The sequence below is a fragment of the Mustela erminea genome, chromosome 13, assembly GCF_009829155.1.
Source record: "Mustela erminea isolate mMusErm1 chromosome 13, mMusErm1.Pri, whole genome shotgun sequence".
Taxonomy (NCBI): Eukaryota; Metazoa; Chordata; class Mammalia; order Carnivora; family Mustelidae; genus Mustela; species Mustela erminea.
The window spans coordinates 70,385,882-70,398,300 of record NC_045626.1 but is presented as its reverse complement, the minus strand read 5'-3'; the positions used below and the strand labels follow the sequence as shown (position 1 = coordinate 70,398,300).

The 12,419-nt window shown below is 50.3% G+C and overlaps 1 protein-coding gene across 5 annotated transcripts; it reads left to right on the top strand.

Annotated features, from left to right (window-relative positions):
* Positions 1 to 473: 473 nt before the first annotated feature.
* Positions 474 to 9,635, top strand: NEFH (neurofilament heavy). Of its 5 annotated transcripts, none has more exons than XM_032310922.1 (6): positions 477 to 1,483; positions 3,317 to 3,516; positions 4,672 to 4,796; positions 6,447 to 7,095; positions 7,180 to 7,371; positions 7,576 to 9,630. In XM_032310922.1, the coding sequence occupies exons 1-6, from the start codon at positions 601 to 603 to the stop codon at positions 8,500 to 8,502; spliced, it is 2,976 nt and encodes a 991-aa protein (XP_032166813.1). In that variant the 5' UTR covers positions 477 to 600; the 3' UTR covers positions 8,503 to 9,630. The 5 variants fall into 5 exon arrangements, with proteins under 5 accessions (XP_032166814.1, XP_032166813.1, XP_032166812.1 ...); XM_032310921.1 differs by having other exon boundaries at positions 6,447 to 7,137; XM_032310923.1 differs by lacking the exon at positions 7,180 to 7,371 and having other exon boundaries at positions 474 to 1,483; positions 6,447 to 7,119; positions 7,576 to 9,635.
* Positions 9,636 to 12,419: the final 2,784 nt, after the last annotated feature.

Sequence of the window (12,419 nt, the reverse complement as noted above, 5' to 3'; positions counted from 1 at the left end):
CATCCACCATGAGTCCATTTAGGATTACTTTGCTCCCTCCCCTCTTCCGGACTGGCTCCAGACACGCTGCACCCCCTATCCTGAATCCTAACTTTCAGGAAAATTTTGTGCCCCCCCCCCCCAATTCAGGGGTCTCTTCATCCTACTGACTACAGAGTCATCCATCGCTCCATCCCAAAGGCACCCTGTTCCTATTCCCACCAGGACTCCTTGTCCTCTTCCTATTTTGGGTCTCTTCTCTATTTCTGAGCACAGTAGCAGGGTCTTCTGACTCGCATCCAGGGGTCCCCACCGTTCCACTCCAGGAGTCCTGTACCTCCTAATCCGACCTCGGAGTGCTCCACTGACGCTGCGTTGATTCCCCTTCACTCCTGAGTCCCCCTGCCCCGCCCCTCTCACTGCGGCGGAGCGGCCCGGGCAGCCGGGGAGGAGGCAGAGAGGGCGGGGCCCTCCTCTCCTGCCCCCTCCCCCCCACTGCCAAGGGGCTGGACCCGACCCGGCTGCTATAAAAAGGCCGGCATCCCCGTGCTGCCGCAGTGCCTCCCGCCCCGTCCTGGCCTTGGGTATCCCCCTCCGCCGGCGGCCGCACCTGCTCCCGCCATGATGAGCTTCAGCGGCGCGGACGCGCTGCTGGGCGCCCCGTTCGCGCCGCTACATGGAGGCGGCAGCCTGCACTACGCGCTGGCCCGCAAGGGCGGCGCGGGCGGAGCGCGCTCTGCTGCGGGTTCATCCAGTGGCTTCCACTCCTGGGCGCGGACATCCGTGAGCTCCGTGTCGGCCTCCCCGGGCCGCTTCCGAGGCGCAGCAGCCACCTCAAGCACCGACTCGCTAGACACGTTGAGCAACGGACCGGAGGGCTGCGTGGTGGCAGCAGCAGCGGCCCGCAGCGAGAAGGAGCAGCTGCAGGCGCTGAACGACCGCTTCGCGGGCTACATCGACAAGGTGAGGCAGCTTGAGGCTCACAATCGCAGCCTGGAAGGCGAGGCGGCGGCCCTGCGGCAGCAGCACGCTGGCCGCGCCGCCATGGGCGAGCTATACGAGCGAGAGGTGCGCGAGATGCGCGGCGCTGTGCTGCGCCTGGGCGCGGCGCGCGGCCAGCTGCGCCTGGAGCAGGAGCACCTGCTGGAAGACATCGCGCACGTGCGCCAGCGCCTAGACGACGAGGCCCGGCAGCGGGAGGAGGCCGAGGCGGCGGCGCGCGCACTTGCGCGCTTTGCGCAGGAGGCCGAGGCGGCCCGCGTCGAGCTGCAGAAGAAGGCGCAAGCGCTGCAGGAAGAGTGCGGCTACCTGCGGCGTCACCACCAGGAGGAAGTGGGCGAGCTGCTCGGCCAGATCCAGGGCTGCGGCGCCGCGCAGGCGCAGGCGCAGGCAGAGGCGCGCGACGCCCTGAAGTGCGACGTGACGTCGGCGCTGCGCGAGATACGCGCGCAACTTGAAGGCCACGCGGTGCAGAGCACCCTGCAGTCGGAGGAGTGGTTCCGAGGTTCGTGGGCGCGTGGGGGAGGGGGCGCCCCCTCCTGGCCGGAACGGGTGCAGTCGGCTGCAGGATGTGCCGTTCAGCTTCCCCCTGCAAAGTGCATTCCCCTTTGTTAAATAACAGTTTCCCCCTGGGTCTCTGGAGACACCCCTCTCCCTTCCTTGAAATTCTGGGTTGTCCTTTGGCTGCCCTCCTCCAGGGTCCTTATATCTGTCCTGAGACTCTGGGTCCCCTCTGTTGCCCCAGCCCAAGATTAGAGAGCCCCACTCTGAGGTCCCTTTCCATCAGGTTCCTTCTACAGTTCCAAAGCAGTGCCAGCTTCCAGTTACAGGTACTGGGGAGCCTTTGCCCTTCAAAGTAACTTGCCTTCCCTGCCCAGCACTGCTCATCCCTCTTGCCTGCACTCTGCTGGGGATCTCATTCTCCAGACCCCTATCAGGCTTCTCCCCAGTGGGGCATTCTCACATCCTTTCTCCCGGGAGATACCATCACCTCAGCCAATGGGTGCATGACGCTGAGGTGGTGCCTTAATGTCCTCTCTCCCCTTGAGAAGCTGGAAGCTTCTCAAGCTCCCCCCTCCTCCAACTCCATGCTGCTCTGAGTCAGCTAGATTGCAGCTGCAGCAGCTCTGAAGCTGTGCCCAGCAGCTGCAGGGTGACCTTGGGCAATGCTTGCCTTCTCTGGTTTTCATTTTCTTTGGGGGTTGAAAGGGGAGGGTGTTGACCTGCTGAGCCTCTTACTCAGGGGAAGCTACATGATCTTTCCTGAAACTGTGTAAAACTTTTGCATTTTCCTTGGGAGAGGGTGCACAGGCTCCAGCGATTTTCAAATAGGTCTGTGTCAACAGAGGTAAGAAGCCTCGCCCACCTTGATGGTTTCTAAGTCTTTGCCAATGCTAGCAGGGAAAGCCAGGAAAGCTGGGACTCGGATGCCTGGTTTTCCCCATTTTCCTCTCCTTTGCAGTGGCAGTACCTTCCCTTCCCCCATCTCTGCAGCAAGACACCTCCCAAAGCAAACCTCTCTGCTCTCTTGGGTTTTGCCCTTTACACAGACAAACCATCCTAGGACTTCTGGCCCACCCAGCTGGCTTCCTTTCTCCCCTCTTCACCTTCCCAAGACTCATGCCCTGGCTTTTATTATCTTGGGATTCATGATATTCACTTTTGGGAGATGTAGACTAGTCTTCAGACCTCCTCCGGTCCTAGAAGGTCTTCTGGGAACCAGCAGCCCATTGTTCACAGGGGCCAGGGTGTGGCTGCCATTGACACAAGGATTCCTGTACTAGAGAATGGGCAGCCAGGTGGGGGAAGGGACAGAGAAGCTGGCATGTGGGCCCCCCAGGCTCCGCAGTGACCTTGGGCTCTGCAGAACCAAAACCTGCAAGGAAGGGGCTGTGGCTTCTAGTGGCTCACAGCACCTTCACGCCTCTAGAGGTCACAGGCTCTTTACCTTGTTCCACCACAAGCTCAGAGTTAAGCCCTGTCAGCCAAGTTTCACATCTGAATTCCCAGCATTGACAGCTGGGTTCAACCCAGTTGAACCAGGTATTAGGACCAGAAATGGAGCGTCCGCTGTCCTATGGGGTTTCAGATCTTGAATTTGGGGAGACAGTCTGACTGTTGGAACCAGACAGACACTAGATTTGAATCTACTGCTTATTACTAGCTGGCTTTGAACGGTAGTAATTTGCCTATCACAAAGGAGAGGGTAGGTTAAGAATCCAAGATGGCACCGGGCGCTCAGTGGGTCTTCAAGCCATGCATGTCACCTTTGGGATCTGGGCTCTAGAATCCAAATCTGGGTGTGTTTAACTCTGTGCCCTGTCTCCTTCTCCCACAGTGAGACTGGACCGACTATCAGAGGCGGCCAAGGTCAATACAGATGCCATGCGCTCAGCACAGGAGGAGATAACAGAGTATCGCCGCCAGCTACAGGCCAGGACCACAGAGCTAGAGGCTCTCAAAGGCACTAAGGAGTCACTAGAGAGGCAGCGCTCTGAGCTGGAGGACCGTCATCAGGCTGACATCGCATCCTACCAGGTGGGCAGGGATGGGGCAGAGAGCCAGACTACCTTCCCTGCTCAGGTGATCCTGGACAAGTCACTGTCCCTCTCTCAGCAGGGTTGTAGTGGCGAAGACCGTGGGTGGGCCTTGGAGTAAGACATGCAAGGGGTACCAGTATGTCTTTCTAGCTGAGTCTGAATTCCTCCAGTCCAATGGGGGAAAAGAAAAAGCATGTCCACTTTGCAGAGCTGTGAAGGTTGAAGAGATGGATAGACTTTCCATGAGATGAGTGTGAGCCTGCTCAGCAGGGTGTGGGTCATGGTGGGCATTTGGTAAACTATAACCAGCATCTGCAAACGTGGGTAGCCTAGGGAAGGCCTTGGCAGATTTCTTCCATTAAAGATAGCTGGCAAAAGAAAATGACTCTTTTATTTTTTTTTTAAAGATTTTATTTATCCACTTGAGAGAGGGAGAGCATGAATAGGGAGAGAGGCAGAGGCAGAGGGGAAAACACACTCCCCACCAAACAGGGAGCCTGATGTGAGGCTCAATCCCAGCACCCTGGGATCATGACCCCAGCTAAAGGTAGCCACCCAGACACCCCAAAGATGACATTTCTAAAACCTCATCATGTGAGTTAATATATGGGACTGTGGATAAATTGGGAAATGGAGAAAGCAAAAAAGAGGCAATAAAAATCAGCCCTAATGGTTCACTTTCAGCAGTGGCCAAGTGAGCCTGGGGACAGGGGAGAAGTTTCCATTGCTATTTAGCGGGTTTCTGTGTATGGCTTCAGTCCTCAGCCACAGGTGTTTTCTCAGCCCTGACTGTTCAGTAGGCACTTAGGAGCACTGGGAGCCAAAGCAGACAAGGCTCTGTTCCTTCAGAGCGTTTTCTAAGTTCAGAAGATCTGTAAAACTTCACCTGTCATCCCACTGACCATTGATAACCATTATTGGTGGCTGGTGTGTTTCATTCTAAACCACTCCCCAGGCTGAGGTTGTACAGACATGCAGCAGGATTTTTGCTCCAGGTGGTTTCCACGTCCACAAATGAGGCTCCCATAGCTTTGGCAGTGTGGGTGTTGGCCCCAGTGACTGCTTTGGGTTTGCATGGTGTGCTCCAGCTTCTCCGGTGCTGAGGGCCAGGTGCTGGCTGGTGCGTGATGTGTGTGTGACCTCACCTCCCCAGGAAGCCATCCAGCAGCTGGATGCTGAGCTGAGGAACACCAAGTGGGAGATGGCAGCCCAGCTCCGAGAGTACCAGGACCTGCTCAATGTCAAGATGGCTCTGGATATTGAGATTGCCGCTTACAGGTGAGGGGGGCTGGGGGGCCTTTGGGATGGTGGGGAGCTCTTGTGTTCTTATGAGAAGCTTTGCACTGAGTTTCAGGTTCCCAGCAAGATGGCATGCCTATCTTAGAGACAAAAAAGAATTTTTTTTTTTGGTGGTAAAATATATAGGATATGGAATTTTCTATTTAACCATTTTTAAGTATACCATTCAGTGGCACTAAGTACATTTACCTTGTGCAACCGTCACCACCATCTATCTCTAGAACTTTTTCTATCTTCCCAAACTGAAATCCTGTGCTTACTAAAGAATTACTCCCCACTCCTTTTTCCTCCTTTCCTCTGGTCCTAGCAGCCATCATTCTACTTTCTGAAAGAAGTCTGGAGGATGGCTTCTTTTCATTCTGCCAGTGACTTAGAGAATTAACGTTCCTCACCCCTCACCAAATCTGGCCAGGTAGAGGCCTGCTTTGGAGGGAAAGGAGGTACCTGAGTTGTCAGAGGGACAACTCACTTAGCGCTTTTTTGGTTTTGTTTTGTTTTTAGCTCTCTGGGCTTTTGTTTCCTGGGGAAGTAAAATGGAGATGGTAATAGTACTCCTGTCACAGGGCCATGGGGAGGAGGAACTAATCCAGTTCTGAAGCAAATCCGGATACAGCTGGGTGGCCGTAGAGAAAGCCTTCAGTAAATGGTAGCCAGGAGATGGCCCTGAGACCTCCCAGCGGAGCAGTTTGTTGCTGCGGGGCAGGCTGACCCAGTGATCTCTCCCAGTTGCTGGCAGGTGACCCTTCATGTCCCACCTCTTGGGTCTAGTCTGTAATCTTGCTGCTCAGAATGCAGTGGGTGAACCAGCACAATCAGCATCTTCACAAACGTGTTGGAAAGGCAGATTCTCAGGCCCCACCCCAGACCTACTGAATCAGAATCTGCATTTTAACCAGATTCCTGGGGGATTTGTATGCTGTTAAGTTTGCAAAGCGCAGGTGTAGGGTAATCCCTACACCTATTGTGAGTCAGGCACTGCCAGGTCCTTTTTATTTCTTATCTCATCGAAACAACCCTCTGAGGGAGGGGCTCTTATGACCCTCTTTTTGTCAATGAAGAAACTGAGACTTTAAGAGTCAGAATGGCTTGGTTGAGGTCTACATACTTACTGAGTAGGAAAGAGCAGACACTGCCATCCCCACCCTATTCCTAAAACTCAAAGGATGAGAATATAAGTGACTGGGGACTCTTGAAATTCCAGTGGGAATTCTAAGACCTCTTATGTTGATGTTAAGTCCCCAGAAGTCCAAATTTATAAATGTGAAATTGTTTGCTCAGGCTCCCACCTTCCTCTTGAATATTTTAGTTGAGGGAGAGTTACTGTAATTTTTGCTAATACAGGTGTTCTCTCTCGAGGGCCATTTTGGGGTGGGGGCATTGTTTTAGAAGTTGCAGCCTTAGCCGCATAAAACAAGAGCAGTGCCATTAGGGTACAGATTCTGGGTTGTCCCTGGGATGATTTGCTAAGTGACTATTTCCAGACTCAAATTGTCCAACATTCACATTCCTTCCTCTACCAAAGTCCATTCATTGGATTCTGTGGATCTTCAGAGTAACTCAAGAAGACCCCCAACTCATCAGTCTGCTCCGAGTTAATAATAGTAATGTGTTCTATTATCCATTCTGCAGAAAACTCCTGGAGGGTGAAGAATGTCGGATTGGCTTTGGCCCCAGTCCTTTCTCCCTTCCAGAAGGACTTCCCAAAATCCCCTCTACATCCACTCACATAAAGGTCAAAAGTGAAGAGAAGATCAAGGTGGTAGAAAAATCAGAGAAGGAAACCGTGATTTTGGAGGAGCAGACAGAAGAGATCCAAGTGACTGAAGAAGTGACTGAAGAAGAAGAAAAAGAGGCCAAAGAGGAGAAAGGCGAGGAGGAGGAGGAAGCAGAAGGGGGAGAAGAAGAAGCAAAATCTCCCCCAGCAGAAGAGGCTGCATCTCCAGAAAAGGAAGAGGCCAAGTCACCAGTTGGAGCCAAGTCCCCAGAGAAGGAGGAAGCTAAGTCCCCAACTGAGGCCAAGTCCCCAGTGAAGGAAGAGGCCAAGTCCCCAGAAAAGGCTAAGTCCCCCATGAAAGAAGAAGGAAAATCACCAACTGAGGCCAAGTCCCCAGCTGAGGAAGAGGCTAAATCTCCAGCTGAGGTGAAGTCCCCTGAGAAAGCTAAATCTCCCATGAAAGAAGAAGCAAAATCTCCAACTGAGGTCAAGTCCCCAGAGAAAGCCAAGTCCCCAGCTAAGGAAGAGGCAAAGTCCCCCGTGGAGGCCAAGTCACCTGAGAAGGCCAAGTCCCCGGTGAAGGAGGAGGCCAAGTCCCCAGAGAAGGCCAAGTCCCCAGTGAAGGAGGAGGCCAAGTCCCCAAAGAAGGCCAAGTCCCCGGTGAAGGAGGAGGCCAAGTCCCCAGAGAAGGCCAAGTCCCCGGTGAAGGAGGAGGCCAAGTCACCTGAGAAGGCCAAGTCCCCAGTGAAGGAAGAGGCCAAGTCCCCAGAGAAGGCCAAGTCCCCAGTGAAGGAAGAGGCCAAGTCACCTGAGAAGGCCAAGTCCCCAGTGAAGGAGGAGGCCAAGTCACCTGAGAAGGCCAGGTCCCCAGAGAAGGCCAAGTCCCCAGTGAAGGAAGAGGCCAAGTCCCCAGAGAAGGCCAAGTCCCCGGTGAAGGAGGAGGCCAAGTCCCCAGAGAAGGCCAAGTCCCCAGTGAAGGAGGAGGCCAAGTCACCTGAGAAGGCCAAGTCCCCAGTGAAGGAAGAGGCCAAGTCGCCTGAGAAGGCCAAGTCACCTGAGAAGGCCAAGTCCCCAGTGAAGGAGGAGGCCAAATCCCCAGAGAAGGCCAAGTCCCCAGAAAAGGCCAAGTCTCCAGTGAAGGAAGAGGCTAAGTCCCCTGAGAAGGCTAAGACTCTTGATGTTAAGTCCCCAGAAGCCAAGACTCCAGCAAAGGAAGAAGTAAGGTCCCCTGCTGACATCAAATCTCCTGAAAAGGCAAAAAGCCCTGTCAAGGAGGAGGTCAAGTCCCCAGAGAAGGTCAAATCTCCTGTGAAAGAGGAGACCAAGACTCCTGAGAAAGAGGTCACAAAGAAGGAAGAGGCAAAGTCCCCCATAAAGGAGGAAGAGAAACCCCAAGAAGTGAAAGTCAAAGAGCCCCCAAAGAAGGTAGAGGAAGAGAAAGCCACACCAAAAGCTGAGGAGAAGAAAGACAGCAAAAAAGATGAGGTGCCAAAGGAGGCTCCAAAACCTGAGGTCCAGGACAAGAAGGAACCAGCTGTGGAGAAACCCAAAGAATCCAAAGGTGAAGCCAAGAAAGAGGCTGAAGATAAGAAAAAAGCAGTGACCCCAGAGAAGGAGGCTCCTGCCAAGGTAAAGGAAGAGGCCAAACCCAAAGAGAAGGCTGAGGTGGCTAAGAAGGAGCAAGATGATGCCAAGGCCAAAGAACCTAGCAAAGTGTCAGAGAAGGAGCCAGAAAAGCCAAAGAAGGAAGAGACGCTGGCAGCACCTGAGAAAAAAGATGTCAAGGAGGCCAAGAAGCCTGAGGAGAAAACCAAAGCAGAGGCCCAAGCCAAAGAAGAGCCCAGCAAAGAGGCCCCCACACCTGGCAAAGCCAAGACAGAAAAGGCTGAGAAATCCTCTAGCACAGACCAGAAAGACAGCAGGCCTGCAGAGAAGGCCACGGAAGATAAGGCTTCCAAGGCAGAGAAATAAGGCAGGGAGAAAGGACTCCAGAACAGCCAAAGAAACTCAGGAGGGCCCGGGAGCTCAAGGGTCAACATAACAAATTTTCATTTTTTTCTCCCTTTCTTTATATAAGAAGAAACTTTGCTTAGGTGATGGGGCCCTTCTTTACCAAACAGGAATTTCTATTAGCAATAGGTTAGCAAGGGAGGGTATTCCCAGTCCCCAGCCCTACACCCCAAACTCTCCGCAGGCGATGGACAGTTATGTTATGATAGCTTATGTAGCCGAATGTGATATATGCCGAATGCCATATGTAAACACTTGACTATAAAAACTGACCCCCTCCTTTCCAAATAAGTGCATTTATTACCTGTATGTGCAATTGACAGATGATCGCAATAATGAATGAGCAGTTAGAAACACATTATGCTTGAGATGTCTTAACCTATTCCTGAATGCCTTCTGTTTTCCAAAGGAGTGGCTGAGCCCTTGCCCAGAGCTCTCTATCCTGGAAGAGCTGGAGCAGGTGGGGCTGGGCACTGGCCACTGAATCATGCCAGGGCGCACTTTTCCACTGAAGTCCACTTTCAATTGCTTCTGTGCAATAAAACCAAGTGCTTATAAAATGAGTATGTTTCTGCTGTTATTTGTTCTCTGCTCCCCAGCAGGCTGGGGGACAGGCCAAAGGGAAGTCTAGATGTCCTACTCAAGGTCACAGGACTGAGTGAGCATCAGAGGCCCCGTGCAGGTATGGGACCAGTTAACGTGGCCTCTCTCGGGCTGTTTCCGGGACACAAATCATGTGCCAGGCAACGTGCTAGGTGCTTTATCTTTATGATTTTGTAGCTAGGTGGCCTGGCACATGGTTTCTCAGTGTGGTTTGTGGATCACCTATATTAGCATCGTCTGGGAGCCATAAGAAATGCAGATTCCTTGATTCCATCCTAGACAATTGAATCAAAATCTGAGGCGTAGGTCTGGGAAAGTACATGCTTTACCAACTCCCGTTTGATTCTGATGCACACTGAAGCCTGGGAATGGGTGAGTTCCTGTGGATATTAAATAGTCTATAGAGCTCTACTACGTCCTCTTTTGTAAGGAGGGTTGAGCCTTCTGAATGAGGGGCCATAGGAGGCTAATTCACCTGTTGTGAAGACTACTACAGTCATCGCCATTGGGAACAATGTCAGTAGTCCCTTAATAGGATTCTAATATACTTCAGAGATGATTTTGAAAGCTGTATTTTTGTGAATTTATGTGAATTTTTTCTAAAATTCTTGTGTGGTTTCCAACCTTGTGTTTGATTTTAGCACTTTTCCTGGGAATTGCTTCTTTCCCTGCTCCAGCCAGGTGGTTCTCAGAGTCACTATGTTTTCTAATTGCCCTGTACCACTAGTCACTGGTGATTGATCCAAGAATGGCCACTCGATTCCAGATGAGCCAATGAGAACTCTTGGGATTTCAAACTTAGACCAGATTGACTGTCCATTTTCTCCTTGTTGGGGGTAGGTGAATAAGGGAATCAGTAGCTATGGGCCACCATTTTTCCATCCTTGTGGAAAAGTTAGTCTGTGAGAAAGCGAGATGGACCGAGACAAGATACCTAGAGAATTATTGTAGATTTCAGGTCCTTGATCATGATGTTCCTTTCCATGGCTTATTGGCCATTCTTTGAGCTGATAAAGTTTTACCAAAGCTCATTTAGGATATGGCTCTGTCATATGCAACTGGAAGGGTTCTGAATAATGTAGTGACTGGGGGCATCTGGGTGGCTTAGTCGTTAAGCGTCTGCCTTTGGTTCAGGTCATGATCCTGGGCTCCTGGGATCGAACCCCCCCAGCAGGGAGCCTGCTTCTCCCTCTCCCACTCTCTTTGCTTGTGTTCCCTCTTTCACTGTGTTTTTCTCTGCCAAATAAATAAATCAAGTCTTTAAAAAAGTAATGAAGTGACTGAGGGGGGCTGGTAACTATGCTGGAAACCAAATGGTCTACTTGGGACTCTCTCTGGCCCTCTCCATCCCTCCCCCATTCTCTCTCTGTCTCAAATAAATAAATAAATCTAAAAAATAACAAAATCAATGAATATGGATTATACCAAAAAGTAAGATAAATATAAGGGGAAGATGGGGAAAGGAAAAATGGAGTGTGTAATTGAACAAAAGCACTCATCTCTCATACCAGTCTGGAGAAAATGCTTAAAATCGATAAAAGAAAGGACTGAGAAACTACCAGACTAGAGGAGACTAAGGAGACATGATGACTCAGTGCAATGTGGTATCCTGCACTGACTTCTAGAACATCAGTGGAAAAAGCAGTGAACTACAAATGCAATCTGTCATTCAGTTAAGAGCAATGTACCAGTATTAATATCTTTGTTCTGACAAATACATGATCACACAGGTGTGAATATTATAAGGAATTGGGAGAGGGTATTCAGGAACTTACTATGCTGTCTTTGCAACTTTTCAGTAAATTTAAAATTACTTCAAAATATAAAATCTTAAAAAAAAATAAGGGAGTGGGAGAACCTGACTGGCTCAGTCAATGGATCATGTGTGACTCTTGATCTTGGGGTTGTGAGTTCAAGGCTAATGTTGGGTATAGAGATTACTTAAAAATAAAATCTTAAGAAAATATAAATAAAATTACTTCAAAATAAATTCTTTTAAAAAGTGTTGTATCAATCAATGTATGCCTGGGTGGCTCAGCTGGTTTAAGTGTCTGACTCTTGGTTTTGGCTTAGGTCAGACATGGTCTCAGGGTCCTGGGATGGAGCGGGTATTGAGCTCTGCGCTCAGCATGGAATCTGCTGGAGATTATCTCCTTCTCCCTCACCCTCTGATCACACTCTCTCAAATAAATAAAATCTTTTTAAAAAATTGGTATGTCAAGAAATTGCACAGGACTAAAAACAAAGTAAATAGGATATCAGAACCTAAGACCTGGAGTTGAAGGTAAAGTAGACGAAGGTCAGGGAAAGGCAAAGGCCCCTATGTGTCATTATAAGCAGATCATAACCAGTCAAAGCCAACAGGCTCCAAACAGCTTCCAGCCCAATCTCCTTATATAGATGAGGAAACTGAGGCCAGAGGGGCAGGAGCCTGTCTAAAGCCTACTTGGTTGCAGAGTTCACTTTCCTATTGGTTCTATACAGAAAATATGAATAACCTGGATATTAATTTTTTAGAGTCTGATTTTTTAAAAATTGCTCTCAGTGACCCTTATTTAGAAATTTTATACTTTCTCAGTTTTGAAATCACAGGGAAGATATGATAGGCAGTAGAAATACAAGGGCTCTTAAATATCTCTGATTCAACCAATGTCCACAGGAGAAAAGAAGGGGCTTGTCTAGATTCTAGATTAGAACCCAAGCCATCAGCTTTGGTACCATCATATCAGCACTTTCCAAGGACTAGATGCTTGGCTGCACATTTTATATCTATAGTCTAACAACAGCCCGATGAAATGAACACTACTGAACCTGCATTTCTCCATCGAGAAAACTGAGGTTCGGAGAGTGACTTTGCCTGAAGTCCCAGAGCCAGGAAGATTTGGAGCCTGGATTTAAATTTGAATCTGTCTGAACAGGGAAGCCCGGGCTCCCTTTCTTTGTCATTCTGCATCCTGACATATTCCATGGCCACCCCAGACCAGACGCTGTAGGTATTTGGAATGTGAAAAGCCCCAGCCTTCCATAGTGGTGTCATTCTCATGGTGACCCCAAGTGGCACAGGGAGGGCAGGAGGATCTGACCCCGCCATTTCTCCTCTTAGCCCTAAGTGGGCATGCTCCCAGGGCTGTAGGCAGGATTAGCCGGCCAGATACCAACTAGGACTAACTTTAACTATCTGCCAAACAAAATAATTCTCCCTCTGGGAGGATAACAAACCTTAGGAAAAACGAATAGAGTCAATTTACTAAGAAATTGCTTGTCAGATGTCAAGG

What these genes read in the sequence shown, in the direction of transcription:
- NEFH (XM_032310919.1), top strand. Translation starts at nt 601, where the DNA reads ATGATGAGCTTCAGCGGCGCGGACGCGCTGCTGGGCGCCCCGTTCGCG. An exon ending in GTCGGAGGAGTGGTTCCGAG is followed by an intron (nt 1,484 to 3,316) that starts GTTCGTGGGCGC and finishes CTTCTCCCACAG; the next exon opens with TGAGACTGGACCGACTATCA. An exon ending in ATTGAGATTGCCGCTTACAG is followed by an intron (nt 4,797 to 6,446) that starts GTGAGGGGGGCT and finishes TCCATTCTGCAG; the next exon opens with AAAACTCCTGGAGGGTGAAG.